The 27,128-nt window shown below is 32.3% G+C and overlaps 2 protein-coding genes across 2 annotated transcripts; one reads left to right on the plus strand and one right to left on the minus strand.

Annotated features, from left to right (window-relative positions):
- Positions 1-1,645: 1,645 nt before the first annotated feature.
- On the minus strand, positions 1,646-8,214 carry LOC134699529 (uncharacterized). Its single transcript, XM_063561125.1, has 8 exons — positions 8,057-8,214; positions 7,245-7,374; positions 6,352-6,483; positions 5,710-5,777; positions 4,631-4,799; positions 3,704-3,901; positions 2,951-3,112; positions 1,646-2,479 (listed from the first exon to the last, which is right to left on the minus strand). The coding sequence occupies exons 1-8, from the start codon at positions 8,212-8,214 to the stop codon at positions 1,973-1,975; spliced, it is 1,524 nt and encodes a 507-aa protein (XP_063417195.1). The 3' UTR covers positions 1,646-1,972.
- A 94-nt stretch (positions 8,215-8,308) lies between these two features.
- Positions 8,309-12,810, plus strand: LOC134699530 (uncharacterized). The gene is made up of 5 exons (XM_063561126.1): positions 8,309-8,323; positions 8,941-9,000; positions 10,005-10,939; positions 11,634-11,712; positions 12,522-12,810. The coding sequence occupies exons 1-5, from the start codon at positions 8,309-8,311 to the stop codon at positions 12,690-12,692; spliced, it is 1,260 nt and encodes a 419-aa protein (XP_063417196.1). The 3' UTR covers positions 12,693-12,810.
- Positions 12,811-27,128: the final 14,318 nt, after the last annotated feature.

Below are 27,128 nucleotides of genomic sequence, written 5' to 3' on the forward strand. Positions count from 1 at the left end.
CATTGGTGGCCTTCGGCTGTTCTGCTCTATGGTCGAGTCACAGATTTGTACAAATCCTTGGTCGAGTTGTTGTCTCTTGACAAGTTGACACATTCCCCATTTCCCCTCTCAATTTTAATAGATTGGTATTGTAGAGGAACCCGGGATCCTGGAGGGGGAAATTTGGACTAAAACTGGAAAATGAGGATATATTGGTACAGAAATTTAGCCTTGCACATACGAACTCCTCAAAGAGTTATTGCAAGGGTTCTTAACGTGCTATGGCGTGGGACTTTGTCTATTACACGAAGCATCAGATTTAACGTCCCCATTATGACCGGAAGTGGCTGCAAACTTGAATTGATACATCCCGAATAGCCAAACAGACGCCCCACATTGGCATGTTAAAATAGAGGACACAATTTTTCAGACTAGCACCCCCTCTCAAAATTAAATGGTAGCTCTCTTATTGGTTAACTTATAAAAAATACTCTTGTTGCAACGAATGAGGGGGGGGGGGGGGGGGTCAGAGGGGTCCTGATTCAGAAATCCTTGGCTTAAAAACATGAAATCTTGAAGTCCCGAATTTTAAGTAATTTAAATCCGGATACCCCGAAAAAATAAAAAAATAAATGAATTCCAGGATCCCAATTCCGAAAACACAAGCTTAAAAACAACCGATCGCAATGTCCAGAAATAGGTCCTGCCATGAATGGGGGATTTAAACAAAACCTAAATAGAGCAAAGAATAAAATTTGGAGCAATCATTTTAAACTCTGTTTCTCTCTTTCCTTTTGTGTTTCATTTAAGAATGATTGCAAATGCATTCCTGTTAGAATGTTCTTCAATTGGGTCTTAATTTATTTCACCACCAGACATGGTTACCCTTGACATGGTTCTCTGTTCATTTCTAAGAAAAACTCATGTACCCAGGTGGTATTTGAATAGAAAAGATTTTTAAAGACAATAAACAGAGAATCCGGCAAAGAATAATTGTTTGCAAAAAAGGATTATTATATCCTGTGGTTATGATTCACAGTGAAAAGTTGGTATTTTCTTGAAATTCAGCTGAAAAGCCACAAATTAAATAGTATAAAATGGATTAAAGGTGTTTAACCCAATTTAAGGCTTTACCAGGTAGATCACATTTTTGTGTGCATGAAACCAGAGAGCTTAGGAAAAAATAGAAGTCAATCAACCGGTTTTGATTTCAACAGGGCCTGAATTCACAGACAAGGAAATAAGAACTGCTGATATTAACTTACTGTGACTTCCACAATAGGATCAATAAACTAAGATGTATAACTCAAAAACGTGTAAATTTTTACAACATGCTTCATTTATTATTTACATGTATACATATAGCATAATACAAATTCTTATATAATTAATTAGTCCCGCCTTTTTGGACAAATTTTAATAACAAAAAAGTACTATTTTCTAAGCATGAATGGAACCAAAATGACAAAAAATAATATTTTATATTTATATTTTATTTATGTCTAAATTTAATAATAAGTTAAATATCAAAAGATCAAATTGCAAATTTTCGGGCGGTCTACAAAGAAGTTAATTTAACTGTATAAGATATATAACTTTGAAACAATTCAGTTTATATTAAAATATTTACAAATACAGTTCATTTATTACATAATTACACCTTATGTAAGAATTCTGGGTTTAAAAAATACTTTATCCGACTGGACGCTTGTAACGTCATGATCATCAATGCGTTTTTGAACATTAACATTCGGTGTAATTAAAAAGATATAGCATGTTCTTGAGGAATATTTACAAAAAATACCAGTCTTGAGAATGAATTTCCTTCGCCTTACGGCTCACGAAATTAAACAATCTCTCGACTTGTATTTTTTAAAAATACCCCTTCTTAACATGATATATCTGTTAAATATTCACAAAAGAAATGATAAACAAAAACAACATATTAGAATTAATAACTGACGAATGTCAACCCACAAGGCATACATGTCATTTACAAGTCTGGAAGTTTGGGTATCCAAATGACCCCATTTTCCTCAGCATACAACAGTGGGGCTGAAACATCTTTAACAGGTACAACACAATTTGGAAAGTTCATGCTAGCTTTAACAAAATAACACCTAGAACCAATATCATAATCTAGATAACCTAGCCAGCTTATGAAGGCAAGATCTTCACCACTACAACTGAAGAACATTGAAATGGATCCAATACAGTTACTAAACATCACCATAGACCCTCTTTCCTTTTGTGTGTCACTCTCGATGGATGTATCCCGGTAACTACCTTTTGGTGTTTTTGCATGGTGGAAGGTAGTTATGAGTGAGGAAACAGATCTTTCCTTGAAGTAGGCATGTATGCCTACTAATTCCTCTGGAGAGGCATGACGTGTCACTGGATTGTGTCTTCCAGGATATAGACTGCTCTCTATAAACTTTGCTGCCTTCTTCAGTGGTTCCAAAAAACCACTGTGCTCCAACATGGAGAGTAACCATTGTACCTAAAAATTTAAAAAAAATTATGAAACTTGAAGACAGGTAGAACTATAGTATTTCAATGCGAAAATATTTTTAACACTTTCCAAATTTGATATGACACTTTGGTCAAAAAACATTTGTTAAATAGATACGAAAATGATGGACTCTAGCAAAACAAAACCACCGACCTAACACCAAATCAGGTACAAATTTCTAGTTCCTCTTTGACTTAAAAATCATTTTGTACTTTTAGTCCTTTTTGATGAGGTTGCTATATCATTTGAAATTAATTGTTTTTATTCTAAATTTGAATGCCGTTTAGCAAAAATTATAACTCATCACTTATTTAAATGTGTTTTGTTCTACTATGTATCAGTGTATTGCTCTATTACTAGTCCTGTTTTACGATTCTGCTGTACTTCTTTAAACTATATGACGCTGGCTACACACTTCACATTCAATTAAAAAGAAATTGGGTTACAACCCGAACATACCTCAATTTTTTTCACAGCACTGACTTCTGGGTGTTGGTTGTTAGAGATTGCTTCTGTCAACGTATGATTGAACCTCTCATACGGGAACATCCAAAAGTTCTTTGGTGGACCATACATCCTTATATACTGGGGCAAGTGGTGCAAAAGATGGAAGTAGAAAGTCTGAAATATAAATGTAAATGTTTAAATTGCAAGTATTATCATGTAAAAGCAGTTATACACATAATTAATGTCCTTAATTTTAGACTGATAAACAAACATTCATTTTTAATAATTTTTCACTTTTTTTGCTGTTTGGTGTGGGCTAAGCTCCATGTCGAAGGCTGTACCTTGACCCATGATGGTTTACTTTTTGCTTTTTACTTGGAGAGTTGTCTCATTGGCACTCATACCACATCTTCCTTTATCTATTTCCTTGGTATAACATACATAAATATTATTTTTTTTTCAAATTGATGTTTAAAAAGCTTAGAGCACACATTCCTAAGATACATCGACTTAAATCTTGCTAATTATATCTTCCTTTAATGTTTATAAGGTATGCAAAATTGAAAGGATTATATAATAATTTACATATCAATAATTCCAAAAGTGTTGTTTGAGAGAAATATTGACTTTGAATTTAATTCTAATATTGATTGTTTTTGCAAAAAAAACAAATACTTGATAAAACAAGCATAATCTTACAAGGTATTTTTTTTCCTAACAATTGTTACTTAAATGATTTAAATATTTTAAATGAATAAAACAAACCTGGAGAGAAACTGGAAAATCTCTTTCCAGCATGCATAAACCCTGATGCCACCGCTTCTCAAAATCGTCAAATTTGTCCATATCTACAGTGGAACCATATGCCTCTTCCAATAAACATAAAAAGTTTACCAATGCTGCTCTTTGTGGCTCACCAAGCATATCCCTTATACAGAATCTCACCATACCAGTGGTGAATAGCTGTAAAAAAGAAAATTTATCTATATATTGCAACTAAAAGAGAGTTCCAATTAATATTTCCTTGGGTCATAACTCATTCCAAAAATATTGGATAGAACTTATTGCCCATATAAACCTATAATAGGAATTTCAGAAAAGTCTGTCAAGAATTGTGTACATAAGAGTGTTCATATATTTATTATTTCCAAGAGGCATAACTCTTTTAAAAAATATTTATCAGCACTGATTTCCAAATCAACGAATACATTGCTGATATAGACCTATGAACCAGTGTTAAAAAAATTCTGGCAAAATTTGTACACATGAAAGCAACAACAATGCAATTCTCCATATAGTTAATGTTTACAAGGGGCATTACTCTTAAAAAATAATAAATTGCCACTGATTTACAAACTTGACAAAGACTCAATTTCCATTTATTTATATTTATTTAGAATATTCCTTTTCACTGAAAAGAATAATTGGAGCAAAGACACTTGCATTGGCGGATCCAGGGGGGTTCCGGGGTTGGAACCCCCATGTTTTTGGCCGATCAATGTATTTGAATGGGGTCATATGGTTGGACCCCACCCACCCTTTTTGTCCTTGGTTGGGAACTCCCCCTTTATAAAATTTATTTAATTGTAATTTCTCCTTTAAAAATAACTTAATGATATAAACACTAAAAAAAGTTTGCTATAGAATTTTTGATGTTTTGTCCCATTAAATAAATAAGTAAAATGTATTTACCTGTAACCATGTATGGCTCTTTGTTCCTCCAACAATTTTCGTAAAAAGAGTTGTAGGAACAACACCAAAATTTAGGGGCACTCTCAACTGGTTAAGTCTTTGGTCTGCTTGGTGCTTCTCTGTTGGTGTCAACACATAGGGAGCTTGAGGCAGTTGGTTCTTTGGAAATCTTAAAAAATAAAAAAACTTGATATAAAATATTTATTAAAAGGAAGTTTTTTAAACTCTCCAGCAAAAATATTACATGTACTGCAAATTCATAAATTTTTGGGTGCATTTATTACTGCAATATTGGTAGATGGACATGTAGACTAAGGTTTGCAAGTTTGGGAAAATCTGCATACAGACTTTTTTATAATTTTAAGACATCAGAATTTAGCGATACTCGACTAATTACATTATTCGCATTAATGAATAGTTTCCGAATTTACAGTTTACTGCCATAGTTCTATTAATTATCCCATCACATTTTGAAAAACAATTTGTTTTATCATTTTTAATTGTCCTATATGCACAAATGTTGAGTTAAGCATAACCATACCAAAAGAGGTTTAAATGCCCATCCACAATATTAAATAAGTAGTTAAACTTGTCCCCTGTTATTTCATTACACCAAGATCCCCCCTTTCCACCCAAAGTGTGTGGGGTCAAAACTCTGTGTAATGTAAGATGGGTTTTTCTTGTTATCTTTTCCAGTAAGTTTGTTTATATTTAAACTGATTGCACGATGACATAATTTTTTTCTCTCTCAGGCTACTTAAGGTGCTACCTAACACTACAGGGAGATAACTCTGTAAAGTCAGCTAAACGTTTTAATTACATTGTGTTGTAAAGGGAATATTAAGCTTCTCAATGATCAAAGTTGGGGTTAGTCAAACTGCTATATAACCAGTGTAATTTTGCTGTCAAAATGGTTGGTTCAAAATTTTTAAATTTTTTTATATTTTTGTTAAACGGTCAAAGAAAATACATTGTCCAAATTTTATGAAAATTAAATGAGCAAAATTAATTTTAGTGAAAGTGTTGGGTACCACCGTAATTTTAATTTCAAAAGAATTTGAAGCCAAATTTAAACTTACTTAGTCTCAACTACATCTTCAGAAGAGGTTTGCTCTTTTCGTGACCTTTTCTGACCAATGGTCTTCTTCTGAAACACAAATAAAGGAACAATTAAAAACTTTTATACATGTATTATAAATGAACTTAAAAAAGAAACATTTCAGGATTGGAACACTAATGATTTAATCTTACGATATAGTATTTTCTTATCTAATGCTCAAAATATGTAAATTATTCCAAGTATACCGACAATTTACTCGGTTGATGGCAGCTGACTCAGGTTTGCTTTACACATTATTTTTTTATAAATATAACAAGATTATACAGGCATCCTTACACAAAAAAAGCTTTCTATACATTTGAAAATAATCAACCTGTACTGATTGGACAATTTTTCATAATGTTTTAACAAAATTTCGCAAGTCTATAACATGCCTGTGCTCAACTAAAATTGAAAGAGAAAACTTTGTCATTGACAACATCACAAAATGCAACATCAAACCTAGTATTTACAGAAAAAAAAAATCTATGTAAAAAGTTAAGGCTCTGCATTGATGACTTTAATTTACCTATAATTGCTTTCATTTGGTCTTTTGTGGAGAGTTGTCCCATTAGCAATCATACCATATATTCCTATTTTTGTAAAAAAAATTATACATTACCTCCTGTGCATATATTCTGTATACAGCATCTGGACACAACTCGGTACTTCTACCACAAGATCTTTCAGCTGCTCTCACTTTAACGTTGTCCTCATCGCCATTGATAAGCTTGATGATGTGTTCTGCTACTACCTGAAATAAATGTAAATTATTCAAAACCATTCTTAAAAAGTGGATAACTAACTATTGCATACATAGTACCAAAGTTTATACTGATTTAAATTTATATATATGGTACCAGTGCATTGATAAAAATAACACATTCATTTGTATTAGGTTATGTTTTAGATAGTTATTACAATTTGATATTTGCAACTTGTCCCTTGTATCACTGACCTGCTGATGATTTTTTAAAGTTTTTAAAATCTTTTAAGTAAAGAAATGCCTTACTTTACAATTGCGACTATTATTAAAACATACAATCACAAATCACACTACTCCCTTACTTCCAATTCATATAAAACAAAAATAAATGAATTGCCTCAGGCAATCATATGGTTTTGGATACAGACATTTAGGGATGATTTCAAAACCATCTCCATTCAAATATGAAGCCTTGTGAAAACACCACTCATACAGATATTTCATGGCAAGATTCAAACCTGTTCATATTTCTTAGTTTTCACTTTCCATTCTTATTTGCATTACAAACGATAAAAAACAGAATTTAAACAAAAATTAAATAAAAATTTGAAGCCATTTAATGACCCATTGACAGTATACTTTGGTGAAATTGCAACAAATTGGTATATGGACTATTATAAAAGAGCACTATTCTGGTGGCACCAGTGTATAATTCCAACTCCCTTGATTTACATATTATTTGTGTTCAACACAGAAGTGGCACTTAGACTAGATGCTGATTTAAGTTTAAGTTTTTAGTGATTTCTTACCTTAATTGCATGCATTGGCTCTACAGGAGCATTCTTCTGCTGAAGGTCCAATCCAAGTCTGAACCAGTGGTTGCTACCATAACGTCCAGTGTGTTGAGTGATGGCTGTTGACAAAGTCTGTGTCTTTTTCCTGTAACAGTAATTATTTACAGTTTTACTTTTCAATATTTGAATTTTTGAATTTTAAATCATGACAAATATATAACGGTATCAGTATTATTGACAACTACAGAAAAATTACTTGATTTTAGATTTGTCATGATTGTTGCGTCTTCAAAAAGAATGGATAAAAAAATGATCAGTTTATCATTAGAATACAGAAACATAATGCTAGAAGATATATAAAAGTCGTATTCAACCGTTATAATTGTTTTTTAAAAACAATTAAAATTAAAATCATTGCAATGATAATGGTGATAATGGTATTAATGTGTTTTACAGTCAGTAGCAAGTATTACATTTAAAAATATAATTAGGATTATCTTTACATAAACAAGTCTGAATTGAAAACTACATTCATGACCAATAAATAAAACTGGAATTTCTATGTGCATGTAAAGCTTTTTTTTGGTTGAAGGGTCTGAATACAGCACAAACAACAGTTTCTAATTACCGACCAAAAAAGTTAAAAGTATAGTTTATAAAAACACGTTTGATTAACAGGTGAAACAATTGATGTTCTTAAACCCTGCCGACTGACATAAACCATTGCCAAATAAATTGATCACAAGATGAAACATGGATCTTAATTAAGAGCTGTTAATTCTGTTGTATCTGAAATTTTCACAATAAAACATTTCACATGAACTTACCCTTCATTCTGTCCTTCATGTTTTAACAAGTCAAGGTATCTGGCATCACTAATCTCAACATTGGAACTTCGAAGAGTAACAGTTTCTTCTTCTACTAAACCAGATGGAAAAGTTGTATCTTGACGAAGTGCATCATCTGGGTGTAGAAAAATATACATAACAGTTGTACCTATATAGCTACCGGTTTTAAACTGATATAGTTATGATGTAACAATGTAAAAGCCTTATTTACCACCAAGTTTTCAATTGAATATGCCTCAAGGACAAGTGCACTGACCCTTAATTTTACACCTGCATTTTTAGTTTATATACTACTTAATATATAAGCATTGTTTTTTGTTTATTAAAGCCTTTTGTTTTGAAACAGAATGAAGTGGTTGGCTACTTTTCACATTTTGTACAATTGTCAAACCGTAGGCGTAGTATATGCAATTAATTGTACAAAATGTGAAAAAAAAAGTTATATATGTAGGACAAACGGGTGATTCACTATATCAACAGATGCTATTGAACTTTTCAAAAATATGCAAAGAAAACAGAAGATCCAGTAGCCAACCACTTCATTCAGCACAATCAAAAGTTTAAAGTAAAATAGAGTATTTGGAACCGAAATTTACAGATAACTAAAGAAGCCATTTGGATAAAAAAATGAGAACCTGAAGGACTCAACACAATGTAGAAACGTTAATAAAAAAATTTCTATTAAAAAAGAGAAAACTTAGCAAATGTATGTTTAGTATATATATATTATAACCAATGTATCCAAGGGATGTAATTGTTGCTTCAATGTTGTAATTTATTCCAATGAAAAAGTCAGTAAAGTATATAATAAAGAATACACAATATTAAACATGAATTTCTTATATGTTTTGTATATATTATAGAAAGGATGCAGAACAGGATGGAGAGTAGAAGATTTGGTGCCAGTTGAAAGATACGATGAGGTAAGTCAGTGCTCTTTTAAACACAGTGGAAATGTTTATTTGTCTATGAAAGGTCAGGTAAACTACCCTCCTTTAAGAGTAGACAACTTCGACATATAACCAACCTTTCTGTGTGAAGGAAGGTGGGTAGTATACCTTACCTAACAATGACTTCATAGTTCAGCTAGCAAGCAAGCTAATCAAAGATATTCAGTAAACTTTGCCTACACACTTAATGCAATCAGCTGCAAGTGTTCCTGATAAATTTAGATCCAGGAAAGTACTTTATCGACATGAAATGTGTTGTTTGTTCAAATTTATAGCAAAACATAAGTGTGATTTCAAATAAAATGTCAGATGGATCTGTCATTAGAATAGACAATTCTCTGATTGTTACATGATACACACATGCTCAATATCCATGCTTTTTTGTTGATTAATTACTTTAAGGTGACAATTGGTAAACTACAGCTTCAAAACACGAAAATTAGGAAGCTGCCATTTTTGGCACAAGACAGGAAAACATTTGACAATTATAAGATGAAATTTGATAAAAAAAATGATAAAATTGTGCACAGAAGACAACGTTTATGATATACATGCATTGGTTAAAATTAGATAAACATTTATTTTCACCAGTCACTCATTTCATATGACTTCAAGCAGGTTAATATATAGAAAAAATGTAAAAACCAAAAAATTCAAAATGGTGGATATTGTAATATAAAAAAAGGGTATGTTCAGTAGGGAATCCAGAAATTTTCATAAGTGGGCTTTAACTGCCTAAGAGGAGGCCACTCAAGTCATGCTTCATTGATTACCTACATAATCAACCAATGCTTTCCAAGAAAGGCGGAGGAACCCTCTAAATTCGCCTATGTTATTATCATATCTGAATAAGAAAAAATCTTTAAAAAAAGTACTTTTATGTCATTGAACATCCAAGAAATAAAGTTTTTATAAACATTCAATGGTTTTTTTGGAAGAAAGAAGAGACAAATTTTACAAACCATTTTTCTTTTCAGTTTATTAAAGAATCTGCTAAGAATAAGAGAGATTTAGAGAGAGCAAGAAAAAGGCAGCGCAAAGATACACCAGAAGTAGACCCAGAACCAGTAGTACCAGAACCAGTAGTAGCAGAACCACCAGTAGTAGAACCAGAAGTACCAGAACCACCAGTAGTAGAAGCAGAAGTACCAGAACCACCAGTAGTAGAACAAGAACCACCAGTAGTAGAAGCAGAAGTACCAGAACCACCAGTAGTAGAAGCAGAAGTACCAGAACCACCAGTAGTAGAAGCAGAAGTACCAGAACCACCAGTAGTAGAAGCAGAAGTACCAGAACCACCAGTAGTAGAACCAGAAGTACCAGAACCACCAGTAGTAGAAGCAGAAGTACCAGAACCACCAGTAGTAGAACAAGAACCACCAGTAGTAGAAGCAGAAGTACCAGAACCACCAGTAGTAGAAGCAGAAGTACCAGAACCACCAGTAGTAGAACAAGAACCACCAGTAGTAGAAGCAGAAGTACCAGAACCACCAGTAGTAGAAGCAGAAGTACCAGAACCACCAGTAGTAGAAGCAGAAGTACCAGAACCACCAGTAGTAGAAGCAGAAGTACCAGAACCACCAGTAGTAGAACCAGAAGTACCAGAACCACCAGTAGTAGAAGCAGAAGTACCAGAACCACCAGTAGTAGAACAAGAACCACCAGTAGTAGAAGCAGAAGTACCAGAACCACCAGTAGTAGAAGCAGAAGTACCAGAACCACCAGTAGTAGAACCAGAAGTACCAGAACCACCAGTAGTAGAACCAGAAGTACCAGAACCAGAACCAGAATTACCAGAACCACCAGTAGTAGAACCAGAAGTACCAGAACCAGAACCAGAAGTAGTAGAACCAGAACCAGCAGTAGTAGAACCAGAAATAGAAGCCGACCAAGATGTATCAAAAACTATAAGGTATAGTTCTTTTATTTGAGTTTTGCCAATTTCATAACTTTATTAAAAATATCAGACATTTAATAGAAAAGAAATATTAAGTGAGCTTGTTTATAATAAATACTACCCATAAACCAAAACTAGAAAATCTCACATTTTTTTTATATTAAAGTCACAATACTCCAAAATGTAAAATCAGAAATTCAAAATGCATAGAAGGGAACTTCAGTCAGTAGACACTTAAAAAATCGTATAGTCCATCCGGTTAAAAACGGACATAAATATACATTAAATCACCATATAGACAGACTATTTATTGAATTTTGATTGTTATTTATATTGTTACAGTCAAATTATACTAGATACTAAGGACATACAATGCTGACGAATTCAGAGGCAGATTTAGAGGGTTTTTCAGAGGGCCCAGGCCCCCTTTTCTGTAAAATAAATGGTTGATTATATAGGGAATCACTGAAGCATGACTGAAGCAGGTCCATCCGAGGCAGTCACCCCCAACTTATGAAAGTTTCTTGATCCACCACTAGAATTGTTTACAAAGGGAGAATTATAAAAGTAAAAATAATCATCATTTGAGTTTTATTTAATCGCATACAATCTTGTATATTTAACAGACTATAGTCAATGAATTTTCCATTGCTAGATTACGTATTGTATTTGGGAAATTGAATTAAAACTTATTTTTTTGTAATTTCAGATATGAACTGCATGACTATGTTGAAGTTATTCTTCACTCAGAGAAAAAGAATGGAACCAGTAAAAAATTCTATGCAATGGTAAGTTTTATAATTGTAAAAATAAAATCACAAAAATACTGAACTCGGAAGAAAATCAAACCAGATAGTCCCTTATCACATGGCAAAATCAAATGACAAAACGCATAAAAAACGAATGGACAACAACTGTCATATTCATGACTTGGAACATGCATTTGTATGTGTAGAAAATGGTGGAATAAACCTGGTTTTATAGCGCTAAACCTCTCACTTTGTACGACAGTTTCATAAAATTCTGTTATTTTTACAACGATGCATGAACTACACAAACAGTCAAAATATGGGTACAGCAGTCATCATCATGTTACAATCTTAAAAGAAACAATTTAATAGAACACAAAAGAATTTATCAAATTAAAAACACATTCATTGCTTTGCATGCCTGATGTCAGAAAATTTATACATCACATAGGAAGAAATTTTGTTATTTATACAAAAATATTCAATACATACACCAAAAGAGGTATATACTGATATAAGTATGAATCATGTTCCTCACTGAAATATTTGATTTCTCTGGAGAACATTTTACTAGATTAAAGGAGATTAAGTTTTGTGCTAGGTAAGATATCAAAAGTATCGATTTTGAATGCAACACGCACATCTTTAATTCAGAGACACTTGAATCAATATGGAAAAGAGCAATAAGATTTAATATAAAATTATCATGAAAGAAATACCAGGCAGACATTTCAAATACAAATCTTTAACTTGCATAAACAGAAATATTTGATATTGATGATGAAATTGACCGTCATACTTGTATTGAACAAACTGTAAAAATATATCTATTATTCTGTTCTTTAAAGGTTATTGACATACAGCCTTTGGAGGTTAAATTTTTAAAAGACACCAGCTTAAAATGTGTAAAGATATGGCCAAGAATTCAGGACACAAGTGTGATAGACCATTGCAATGTTATCCGTCTTTTGTCAACACCACATCTGGACCAAAGGGAAAGACTTCATTTTAGTGACTAATCATACTTCAAACATGTTTAACTTCACTCATGTTGGACTTTATATCTTGTATAATCTTATACAGGATATTCAACTTGTTATTGTTATTATTGTTATTTTTGTTATTGTTATTGTTATTTTTGTTATTGTTGATCAATAGTTATAGTGATAACTAAAATAAAATACATTCCAAGTACTTTTTGTAGCTAGTTCTTAGTATTGAAAAGGAGCTATATTGCTCATACTTCATACTGGCCGGCAGACAGAGGACAAAAGTCATGTTTCTATTGAATATACTATAATTTAGTCACTTTACCTTATTCCTCCATGTCATTGCCTTAATTTGATTTAATAAAGAACCTAATTATATTGTTTTTGCAACAGGACAATGAATGAACAAAAATTCAAGTCAATATTTGAGATTTGCAATGTGGATTGGATCTAGATAAATCAGATCCTTCATTGTTTACACTTTCGTGAGAAATAGTACCAATTTCATTGATCTATAAAAAAAGAAGATGTGGTATGATTGCAAATAAGACCGCTCTCCACCAGAGACCAAAATGACACAGAAATTAATAATTATAGCTGTAACGAGTATGTTACACATAAACCAACGACAAACACTGAATTACATGTTTCTGACTTGGGACATGCACATCATGGCATAAATAATGTGGCGGGGTTAACATGTCAGCAGGATCCCAACCCTCCCCCTTACCTGGGACAGTGGTATAACAGTTCAACATAAGAAATGAGTATCTTTCGGTCATAACTGTCATGATTTCCATAACTTTTCTTGCAAGAAAGAGGAATCACACATAATGTGTTTGAGTTAAACATATTAGAGGGATCCTAACTCTCCCCGTAACCTGAGACAATGGTATGACAGTACAACATAAGAACCAAAACACTGTTAGTATCACTCATTTTAATAAGGGTAAGAAAGATGGCCATTCATTTCTGTTGTCTGTATTTTTCATATGCTTTTTTAAAAAGGACTTTAGGTTTGCACTGTTTTCTGTCTCTGTATTCGGCATATCAGTCTTCCCACTTTTTTTTTGTGTTTCCAGATAATGATTTGGTATCGTGAAAAGTAACAGATCAATTTTTTCTGGTCTGATGATTTTGAGCAGAGTTATGGTCCTTGAACTTACCAAATTCACTGAATTATACGGTTTTCTACATTTTTTGCATTGTGCTTGAAGATTATGTGTATATAGTTTAATTATGACAAATTACACATGTTTATTTTGGTCTGATTATTTTGTGCTCTTTTAGACTTTGAAAATTCACTCCTATAAATAGTTTTCCACACTGTTTTTGGTTGTCGCTAGAAGATATTCCCATGAAATTTTCTATACAGTTACACTGTCAAAAACCAGTGAGCATTTTGTTCCAGAGTACAAATGTATTAACTTTTAACCGGTAGTGAACTTTGTCCCTGCCATGCAATATTCAAATTGTTTGTAATTTTAACTACGATTAGTCTATTTTTATAAATTCTTAATATTTTAGATACTTTTTTTTCTATTCTTTATTTTGTTGTCCACTTTATTCTGGTTTATAAACATAAAGATATATATCTTTTAGTCCCGTCTATTTTTTTATTCTTAAAAACTGTCCTCTATATTTCCCTTATCTTCATATTTAAGCCCTTTTATTCTCTAATATACATTTTTTGTAATCCCTTCAATTTCTATTCTCTATATTTTCACCTATAATTTGATAGTATTAATATTTTATACCTTTAATCGGCTATTATTTTTCTTATTTAGAACTCAATTAATATGATCATTTTTATATACATTGGTATTTTCAATCTGTTCATTATCTATTCTTTTATTATCCCCTATATTTCTCTTCTTATTTTAGCCTGTATGATTCTATAAAAAAAAAATTGTTCTATGTATTCTCTTTTCTATTATTTAAGCCCTTTCGTTTTATTTATTTTAGACCACTATTTTCTATTTGTTATATTTTTTATTCTTTTTATCCTCTATTCTTTCTTTTTAGTCCCTTTAATTTCTCTTCTTTATATTTTTTCTTCACCAATTATTCTTTATAACCTCAATTCTATACATATTTTCTATTCTTTTTAAAGTCTAAATTAGTAAATATTATTTTAAGTATTTTTTGGTGTTAATGGTTATTTTTTTGGAATATTGTCGAAATAAATACGGATTGTATATTGATCTCACTTACCCTGGTTGGTGTACTCTTTAATGGGATAAACTGTTGTAACCATCTGTAGTCTGTTGGTTGAAAACCCTGAGCAAACATGCGGTTTGCGTGTTCCCAAGTAGTCTTTACTGTGAGTCTTTTACCACCGAACGGAGCACACAAAACACAGAAACATGTTGTAGTTGAAGTATCCATTTGAAATAATAATAAAGGTATGAGAACACTGGTACTAAATGCTCTAATTATATAGTGAGTTTGTTTACCTGATTAGCAATCACTGACATGTGTAATGTCAACAAACTGAACACCTGTAACTTTCAAAAGGGGGGGGGGGCGTTGATTAGTTGATTAGTTAATTGGGGTTAACAACATAACAATACACCATGGCCAGTTACACAACTGCCAAATGTGGTTTCTTGGCAGTTGCAGTGAAAAAATAAATATATTAAAAAATACAGATAAAATAATTTGCAGCATTAAAAATATAAAAAAACCAAAACAAGGTGTATTCAATTGTTTTATATTCAATCCAATTGTATCAGAAGAATAAGAAAGAAATTTTAATTAGAGCATTTTCTTGATGTTTTTAATAATACAATTCGGTTTGATAAATGTAAACATAAACATTGATTGTTTCGATTCATCATTTGAATTAACTTAATAAATTAAAGATAACCTTGAAACCATAAAATTAACGAGACTACGCACAAGTACAAGCGCAAAGAACGATGTAAAAATTAAATTTCATGTTAGTGATTTTTTTAATTACGAGGTCAAAGTGTGAAACACCAACTGAAATAAATGTTAGTACGTTAGTGAAATAAATAAAAAAAATATAAACACAATAGATCGACGAAACTAACTATCTATCGAACGAAAAGAAGGAGAAAAGGAAGTACGTTGATTGTCCTTAAACAATAACTTTTTGCTGTAAAAAAAAACCCCAAAATAAATTAATTAAATTTTAAATGAATGTTTCGATTAGGACAATTTACGTTTCCTGTAAAATAAAATCAATTGTAAGCTTTTGTACCAAACAAATATATGGGAAAATAAGAAAAGAATGTTCTTCAATACGTTTCTCACAAATACATTTTAAGTATAAAGATTTGCGCAACGTTCCACTTCTTCGTATATCACCGTATTCTTCTTAAATTGGTATACCGTTGCGCAAATCATTAAACTAATATAATATTTTCATAATCTTGCAGTATTTTATATTCTGAAGGATTCATTACAAGTTAAACTCGCTTTTTGGTCCTATTGATAGATTTTTATTAAGATCACTCCGCACGCATTAATTTTAAATGCTTGAAATTAAATGCTGCTTACAAAATTTGCACGTTAGAAATTTATAATTAAAAATCAATTTGTTTAAATTTGTTTTAAACTTCTAAACTTCTAAATTGAAAATTTCTGATAGTTCAATCAAATAACTTTCCTTTGATACGGAACTTTTCTTAATTGCCTATATTTTTTAGCTCACAGATTATATAATATATTCTTTGTACTTTACTGCCAATAACAACATTTTACTAGGGATATGACTAAACTGTTTATTTTATTTACTCAGTTTATACGAAATTAGTTTCCTATACCAATTAGTGAATGTCATATACAATACAATTAAACATACTTTCAACAATTGAAGTGAACCAATTAAGAACAAATCGGTATCTACTTACCCTTTCTTCATTTTAATTATAACTAATTAAATGATAGTGAATTCATGTTATAAAATCTTAAAAAAATAAAAATGAAGAACAGTACTAACATATGTATGACAGTACGACTTAAATGGTTGCAGAGATTTTAAATAGATAATTATTTCCGTCTATCGATAACCGCCATATTTGACAAGCGTGTACAACACAGCGATCTATTTATAACCGTCGCTCACGCATCACTGGTTCTATCAATGAGTCACTCAATACACACCAGTTTTACTGGACAACTGGCTAATTCCCGGCGACACGGAAAATCTCCGCATGACTTGCATAATTTTCTGTGAACCAGCAAATTTACGATGAATCTCTAATAATTATCCGTTTTGCGCAGATTGGCCAAATTCACAGAATCGTGTCCAAAAATCGCGGTGATTTTCCAAATAGGTCTACCAGTGTGTGACACCTGATCATACAACATTCATCCACCAGTCCTCTACTGAACATGACATGTGACACCACATCATACAACATTCATTCACCACTCCTGTACTGAACATGACATGTGACACCTGATCTCACAACATTCATTTACCACTCCTGTACTGAACATGACATGCGACACCTGATCATATAACATTCATTAACCACTCTGGTACTGAACACGACATGTGACACCTGATCATACAACATTCATCCACTAGTCCTCTACTGAACATGACATGTGACACCTGATTATACAACATTCATTTACCACTCCTGTACTGAACGTGACATGTGACACCTGATCATACAACATTCATTTACCACTCCTGTACTGAACATGACATGTGATACCTGATCATACAACATTCATTTACTATTATACTGAACATGACATGTGACACCTGATTATACAACATTCATTTACCACTCCTGTACTGAACGTGACATGTGACACCTGATCATACAACATTCATTTACCACTCCTGTACTGAACATGACATGTGACACCTGATCATACAACATTCATTTACCACTTCTGTACTGAACATGACATATGACACCTGATCATATAACATTCATTAACCACTCTGGTACTGAGTACGACATGTGACACCTGATCATACAACATTCATCCACCAGTCCTCTACTGAACATGACATGTGACACCACATCATACAACATTCATTTACCACTCCTGTACTGAACATGACATGTGACACCTGATCATACAACATTCATTCACCACTCTTGTACTGAAGTTGACATGTGACACCTGATTATACAACATTCATTTACTAATCTTATACTGAACATGACATGTGACACCTGATCATACAACATTCATTTAACAGTCCTGTACTGAACATGACATGTGACACCTGATCATACAACATTCATTCACCACTCTTGTACTGAACATGACATGTGACACCTGATCATACAACATTCATTTACCACTCCTGTACTGAACAACATACATTAACCACTCCTATACTAAACTTGAAATGGGTAACCTGGTAACATGTGACATAGCAATAACACTCTTATACCTAACTCCAACATGTGACATAGCAATGACACTATTATACTCAACACCAACATGTGACAAAACCATGACATGCTTATCCTCATCACCAACAGCTGCTTAGCACTGACACTGTTTTACTAAACACCATCATTTGACATATCACTGACACTCTTATACTCAACACCAACATGTGACATATCACTGACACTCTAAACTCAACACCAATATGTGACAAAGCAATGACACTCTTATACTCAACACCAATATGTCACATAGCAATGATACTTATACTCAACACAATCATATACCATACAATTGACACTCTTACACTCAACACCATCATGTCACATAGCAATGACACTCTTATACTGCTCACAAACATGCATGACATGTTATCATACCACTCTTATATTTAACAGAAACATGTGACATAGCAAATTGTAGCAATGACACACTTATACTCAGCTCCAACATGTGACAAAGCAATAACACTCTTATACTCAGCTCCAACATATGACATAGCAATAACACTCTTATACTCAACACCAACATGTGACATAGCAATGACACTCTTATACTGCTCACAAACATGTTACCATACCACTCTTATATTTAACAGAAACATGTGACATAGCAAATTGTAGCAATGACACTCTTATACTCAACACAAATATGTGACATACCAATGAAACTTATACTCAACCCCAATATGTGACATATCACAGACACTCTTATACTCAGCATCAACATGTGACATATCACTGACACTCATACTCAGCATCAACATGTGACATATCACTGACACTCTTATACTCAACACCAACAAGTGACATAGCAATGACACTCTTATACTCAACATCAACAAGTGACATAGCAATGAAACTTATACTCAACCCCAATATGTGACACATCACTGACACTCATACTCAGCATCAACATGTGACATATCACTGACACTCTTATACTCAACACCAACAAGTGACATAGCAATGACACTCTTATATTGCTCACAAACATGTGACATATCACATTTATAGGCAATGCAAACAAAAAGTAAAAACATGGCTTATTGAAGTTCTTCACTTATACTCAACACAAACATACACCATTGCTATATTACCATAATAAGCAACAGCACATATAATTTGAAGCAACTGTTATACACCACTATTTTAAGCTTTGATCAATATTCTGTATTAACACAAAATACTGTTAATCAGACAGGTTAAATGGACAACAAATATTTGATAGAATTATATAAAGTGGGTTCTCCTTTTTCCTGTCTCATTAATCTGAATCGGAAAATATAATTTGTTTTTATTTTTCTTGAAATTATTTTTTTTTTAACTTTGATCATCATTGTTAATCAGACAGATTTAAAAAGAATCAAAAAAATCAGAAACTTGACAGAATTATATAAATCGGAGTCTCATTTTATTCGTAACTTAGAGCTGAATCAGATAACAAAGGTTTTATTTTGTTTCCTGACAAAAATTATTTTGTTAACATCTGATTTTAATGAGAAGTTGATGAGAACAAGTTGTGTTAACATCTTTAGTCAGATAATGTTAATTCTACAGATCTAATGTAAAACATCTTTTAAAAATAACAAATACTTGACAGAATTATATAAAGTGGGGTCTTATTTTTCTTGTCTTTTCGTACTGAATCAGAAAATATAACTCGTTTAAATGTTTCTTGATAAAAGTTTTTTTTTTTAACCTGACAGTTCTGATGGAAGTTCTGACATCTCACAATAAAACATGTTGTTTATTTGTTGTTTATGTAGAATATAAATACAAGTGTGACTGGTCATTTTATTTCGTTTTGACCACTGATTCATGTGATATATATTTAGTTTATATTTATTACACAACATTGTCCAGTTTATGACACAAGTTTTGATGTCTGTTATATGTTGATATTACAGAGAGGAATGACACCATTAATGTTGGCGGCTGAGGGAGGACACCTGGAGGTAGTGACGTACCTCATCAGTCACGGCAGTCAATTAGGGGCCAAAACAAGGGTAATGTTAGATATAATCACCTTACTCTGACCAAATACCACTTTATACAGAATCTACACAAAATCATGTTGTTAATCAGACAGGTTTAATGGACAACAAATATTTGTTAGAATTATATAAAGTGGGGCCTCATTTTATTCGTAACACAGAACTGAATCAGATAGTAAAGGTTTTATTTTGTTTCTTGATGAAAAATTATTTTGTAAAAAATCTGATTTTAATGAGAAGTTGATGAGAACAAGTTGTGTTAACATCTTTAGTCAGATAATGTTAATTCTACAGATCTAATGTAAAACATCTTTTAAAAATAACAAATACTTGACAGAATTATATAAAGTGGGGTCTTATTTTTCTTGTCTCTTCGTACTGAATCAGAAAATATAACTTGTTTTAATGTTCCTTGAAAAAAGTTGTTTTTTTCACTTTGATCATTCTACTGAATCATTGTTAATCAGACAGATTTAATGGACAACAAATATTTGTTAGAATTATATAAAGTGAGGTCTCATTTTAATTGTCTTGTCCAGCTGAGTCCATTGATATAAATATTGTTTACGTTTCTTGAAAAAAGTTTTTTTTTAACCTGACAGTTCTGATGGAAGTTCTGACATCTCACAATAAAACATGTTGTTTATTTGTTGTTTATGTAGAATATAAATACAAGTGTGACTGGTCATTTTATTCAGTTTTGACCACTGATTCAAGTGATATATATTTTGTTTATATTTATTACACAACATTCACTGGTAGACCTATTTGGCAAATGACCGCGATTTTTGGCAAATCTCCGCGGAACGGATAACAAATAGAGGTTTATCGTAAATTTTCCGTTTTATAGAATATTTTGCGGTTCTCCGGAGATTTTCCGTGTCTCAGGGAATTATCCGTTTGTCCGATTAAACTGGTGTGTATTGAGTCAGTGATAGAACCAGTGATGCGTGAGCGACGGTTATTAATAGATCGTTGTATAATCCGTTATCTGTGAGCAGCGGTTATTAATAGATCGTTGTGATTATATACACTGTTTACAGTCAGATAAAAATAACCGTCTTATTACCCTTTTCAGTCGAGAAATAAAAATCGGTGGTTTTGATATTAAAGTTACTTGCAATTTAAATATCGAATTTAGTTCAATAAAGAATAATCTATTTAAATGTGACCAATGAACAGGAAAATGCACGTGGTAACTTTGCAGTACTACAAATATGTTCACCTTACAAAATTCTTCTTTATTGTCATGTTAAGATAAATCAGTTCCTGTAAAAACAGTAAAAACAGGGTCTTAATTACTGCAGATGCCGTAATCCGACATAATGTCATACTGATTTGACACTTGTCTACTGTGAGTAACACCTGCTGTGATATTTTTGCAATACAACATGGACAAGCGGAAGGCCGTAAATCAATCTGTTGATCCGAATTTAACTTTACCTGTGCAGATATTTATTTATGGAGGATATCATAGATACATGTAATAAATTGTATTGTATTCAACAGAGATAATTTAAATACACAATTTAATTTATTAAGACATATTTGCAGGTATACATTGAACATGTTTATTCCAACCAAGAAGGTTTGATATTGAATGTTTTTTTTTGTTTTTTTTTTATCAAACTTCGATCTGATCAGTCTCGTAGATTATAAACGAGTAATACGTATATAGTTACACATTGTTACTCTTCTAACTCTTCTGACGTCTTTTTCTTTGTGCTATTAAAAAAAACTCACAATTTTCCACATCAGATCGACATTTATATATATATGAATACTGGAAATCTTTTTTCCGTCCGACACCACGCTCCCCACAAGAGCCCCAAGATATAATCATACCTGTCAATCACTAGCCGCAAGTTGAACATTTTGGTCAGCCTTCCTCGTGCTTTCAATTATGACATCGTTGAGAATTTTTTTTTTTTAAATTGACATGTGAAAAGAATAAAGTGATGGGAAGTTTATTTTACGACCTATCAGAACTTCTTGTGATTCTAAAAAGATTTTTCTTAGGCCGCATTTCTTTCTAACAAGAATTTTGTAAACGTCGCGTGTGTTACTGTTTTCTAAACGCTACACGAGTAGAAACAAATACATCTTTTGATAAATCGTTAATGACCCTGTTTGAATTTTCAGTAATGCATGCAAATGTTGTTGGTAACCAGACTTTTTTACAAACGTAGAAACAAATACTTCGTTTAATCAGGTTGAAGTTAAAAACAAATGCAGCGTTTGTACTAACAAACGACAAACTGAAGACGTATTTTTAGCGTTTGCATAGTTTGTCAAAGTTTCTGAAAAATTTGCAAACGTATGTTTAAAAGAAATGATCAAAACATGTGCGAGCTTAGCCGTTTGCATCGTTTGTGTTAGAAAGAAATGCATCCTTAATGAGTCTGAATCCTTAACCGTCAAAATAGCATGCTTTACAAAAAGATCAGCCAATTCAAACGTTTTTTTACACAAAGATGCATTACGTGTAAATTAAACATTTATTTAAGTATTTTTTTTTCCATATCTATCTTTTTCGTATCTATCAATTTGGTTACAGAGTTTATGCAAGTAAGTTGTACCGTGTGGTGCGTTTTCAGATTCATTTCTCAACAACTTCCTGTGAACCGAAATATTTCGGCGGGGGTATCAACGGCGGCAAGCTTACAGTTTAACTTGCTTGAATTTTATTTAAGTCAGTTTATTGAAATAAAATTGAAAATGGAAATGGGGAATGTGTCAAAGAGATAGCAACCCGACCATAGAAAAATTGCAGCAGAAGGTCACCAACAGGTCTTCAATGTAGCGAGAAACTCCCGCACCCGAAGGCGTCCTTCAGCTGGCCCCTAAACAAATATATACTAGTTCAGTGATAATGAACGCCATACTAATTTCCAAATTGTACACAAGAGACTAAAATTAAAATAATACAAGACTAACAAAGACCAGAGGCTCCTGACTTGGGACAGGTGCAAAAATGCGGCGGGGTTAAACATGTTTATGAGATCTCAACCCTCCCCCTATACCTCTAGCCAATGTAGAAAAGTAAACGCACAACAATACGCACATTTAAAATTCAGTTCTAAAGAAGTCCGAGTCTGATGTCAGAAGATTTAACCAGATAAAATAAACAAAATGACATTGTTTTTGCAGAAGATTAATTCAGACATTAACGTACTTTGGCTTCCCATTTGTTCCACTGTGTAGGATAACTTATTTACGCATTACATCATTAATAATTACCAATATTAAAATGCTGAAATGCAAGTTGTATACTTATTATTTTACTAATTTTCGTTTTGGTTCCGTTCAAATTTGCTGTTATAGCATGTATAGATTCCTTGAATTTCATAACTTAGACTTTAACTTATCTAGTTTCAGTTGTTAAATACTAGTCAGTAAAGAGCTAAATATTTTGCCTTCCAGCAGAGCCCCAACAATTAAGCATCAGACGTATACGTGATACATTAATCTTATATATATGTAATATCAGCAATGGACTCCTAGACTTTTTCTCCTTTTATAGCCGACTATGCAGTATGGGCTGTGCTCATTGTTGAAGGCCGTACGGTGACCTACATGTATAGTTGTTAATTTCTGTGTCATATGGTCTCTTATCGAGAGTTTTCTCATTGGCAATCAAACCACATCTTTTTTTTAAACGGACTCGTTTAGCATTTGTTATATTCTCAACGGTTGAGAAAAACTCCATGGATGACAAGTCAACTGGGGTTTTGAGTTGAACATTTTGATTGTGTATGTTTATTTGGGTTTGAATAGGATTTATATAGAAGAAGAGAGAATATATATGGACAAAAAGTGCACAACAAAGGGCCAAAAAAGTAAATAAAATAGACACCAAGAAAACAAAGAATATAGAATAATGGGGAAAAATATGAAGACTACAGAGAAATTACTTACAACTATAAGACAATATTCAAGACCCTCGTATGTGTTCAAATACAATCTGTATACACTATAGTATATATCTTGCTATAAAGTTCCGTTCTCAATGTTATTTGCTCGAGCATGACTGTCTGATTCTATTTAATTTTTAAATTGATGTCCAGTGGCAAACATTTCTAGAGTCGTGTCATTCAGGAAGTAAATATAAGAAAAAATGAATCTGTTCATGAGCGGGTTGGTAAAAATAGAGCTCCCTACATGTATATATCTTGTTTAAAAAAATATTTATTTTACTCAGCTATCTTCAAGGCACTATCAAAATAATAAATTGAACACGGGTTTGACAGTCAGTAAACTGTCACACAAGAAATAGATTGAATGTTGCATGTACACTAGTCCAATTTGTAATGTTGTCTTTACGTCCTTCCACATTCTTTTTTTTTCAAAATCCGGGATCCGCTTTCGAATATATTATGGTAGTCTGTCAATGGAGCCAGAGATACATTTAACGACCTTGACTGGCTACACAACCCTTGCACGGTAGATAAATACACCATACACAGATACACTGGCTGGTTAAAGGGACAATAAACCAGAAGTGTAAATTGCCCCAGGTATTTTAAGTATATTGTGTGTAATGTGTCAACAGCCACGTGTTAGTAAATTCAAAGATAATCAAAATGATCTAATTCACGTAGTAATCTACCATGCAGCTACGCATCATCGCAAACAACTAGCTTTGCATTGTAAGATATTTAATTATACCCCCGCTTTGAAAAAAGGGGGGTATACTGTTTAACCTCTGTCTGTCCTTCCGTCAGTCCAACTTGGAATGTCTTATATCATCAATAACTTTAATTATGTTAAAAGTAATTTAAATTCTATTAAACAAAGAATTAATGACCAATGTTTGCAAGTTCAAAATGCAAATATATTTGAATCCAAAAAGTTAGACTTTTTCAAAAGTGTCTACATAATGGGCAGAAGGGTCCGTGTAACACTTATCAATTCAAAGTTTTAAAAAGTTTTGAAATTTTAGATTTTTGGAATTTTGATCAAAGTTTTAAAATATCAAAATTTCAAATTGTGTTAAAGTTTTGAAATTTTGAAATTTTAACCAAATTATTAAAATATCAAAATTCTAAATATCGTTTATAAATTTGATAGTTTAGAAACTTGATCAAACTTTTAAAATACTAAACATAACGTGCAATTTTGATTATTTCACTTTTTGAAAGTTTGATTTTTTAAATGTTTGCTTAAAATATCAAAAATATAAAGGGGCGACAAGAGGGGTACCTGTAAACACTGATGTAAACACGGCTCTGATAAGAACTATTCTTAGTTATAAATAAATAGCATGAAATATATCAAATCATTCATAATAACAAAAAAAATAATGAAAAGAAGAAGTCGTTTTTTTTATGAAACATATTAGACATCACATGGGACAACAGTATCCTGAAATTTTAAGGTTGTGCATCTATAAAAAAAAATATAATTAAACCTATTTAATCCGGAATCAACTACGTTGATTTAAATCTCTTATACATGTATAAGGTTAGTGTTTGAGATAAATAATTCAAAGCTATCTTGTGTTCCCAGTGCCCAACATTTAGAAGTACCAGTGAAAAATGACCAACTCGCATGCAGTTAACCAAATAGCATTATTCGCCTTTTTGACGTTCCTGATGAAGGTAGATCCAGAAAAAGCGCTTCGGTCGCATATACAACTTAAAACGTTTTCCTTCATGTTTATCGATTGCCTGATGAACATATATTGCCTTTTAAGATTTATTTCAGTTCCCAGAAATGATACGGAAGGAATACTTAATATATAGCGTCGCAATGAAAGTTGTGCTATGCGTGTTTCAGCTGGCCCCTAGACAAAAAGTGTACTGGTTCAGTGATTATAGACGTAATATTAAACTCCGAAATATAACAATGAACTAAAATCAAAATCATACAAGACTAAGAAGGACAGAGGCTCCTGGATTGGGACAGGCGCACAAATGCAGCGGGGTTTAATATGTTTCGTGAGATCACAACCCTCCCCCTATACCTCTAGCCAATAAAGAATGAAAAACACACAGTAATACGAACAGTAAAACGCACTTTAATAGGAAATACAAGTCATATGTCAGAATAGGAAACAAAAGAAACTAATCAATATGACAATGATAATAAACTAACAAAGGACTTCTATATATAAGTCTAGCAGTTACTGTCATACGCCAGCTCGATACCTCAATTAAACTACTAGTAGATATGTTTTAACTTCACTTTGGTCAGAAACCTCTTTAATTGTTTCGTTCTTGTTTTTCTTGAATTTCAAATTTCAGTTTCAGCGTTCCGTAGGTGAATTCTTTACTTAAAATTCAGCGTTTTACATTGGACTGGTTTTTCGAGAGCAACATTGGTGTACGGCCAAACATGGAAAAAAAATCTTCATGCAGCTGACAGTGTGGCTTCTCAGCTTTGCACACTCCATTTTGACTGGGTGTACATGTGAACTTTTAGTTTGCTCAAAGTCGATTGTCGTACGATAACTTAAAAATACCCAAATAACAAAATTCAAATACGGGACAACAATATCCTTTAATACAAAAAAATATATTGCTTTTGTTTACTATTATAAAACAGTGGTTGATTTAGAACCTATAATGGAGCTACGTGTGTGATAACCAGTCCAAACGTTGTCTTTAAGAGAGCAACCATTTAAATTTAAAAGTGGGGTGAGGTTGTTTTGTCGAAGCGCTAACTTTTTTTAAAGTTTTTCATCGCTATTAATCAACTTATCTGGTTCATATCTAACATTAAAAGGCATGGAGAATTTTTCTTTTGTCCTCTGCTGGCACAGAATATTATATCATCAAATTGAGGATCATAATAATTTTAATGTACCATTATCGAAGCCCCTAGTGGTAGTATCAAGTAAAAAAATAGTGACTATCTAAATATTGGTCTCCCAGAAGATTACTATTTATCGCTGATATAAACTTTTGAAAACAATTTTCAACTTTCAAAATGCCAACACCTACAACTGGATAGATGGGTGCTTAATGTAGTACAGCGGCAAATATTACATAAACATGAATGAAAGTTGGGTGCTAAATGTAGTACAGCGGTAACTATTACATAAATATAAATGCTCGTGAAAATAATGTTTATGGTAT

This window comes from Mytilus trossulus, unplaced genomic scaffold, assembly GCF_036588685.1.
Source record: "Mytilus trossulus isolate FHL-02 unplaced genomic scaffold, PNRI_Mtr1.1.1.hap1 h1tg000070l__unscaffolded, whole genome shotgun sequence".
Taxonomy (NCBI): Eukaryota; Metazoa; Mollusca; class Bivalvia; order Mytilida; family Mytilidae; genus Mytilus; species Mytilus trossulus.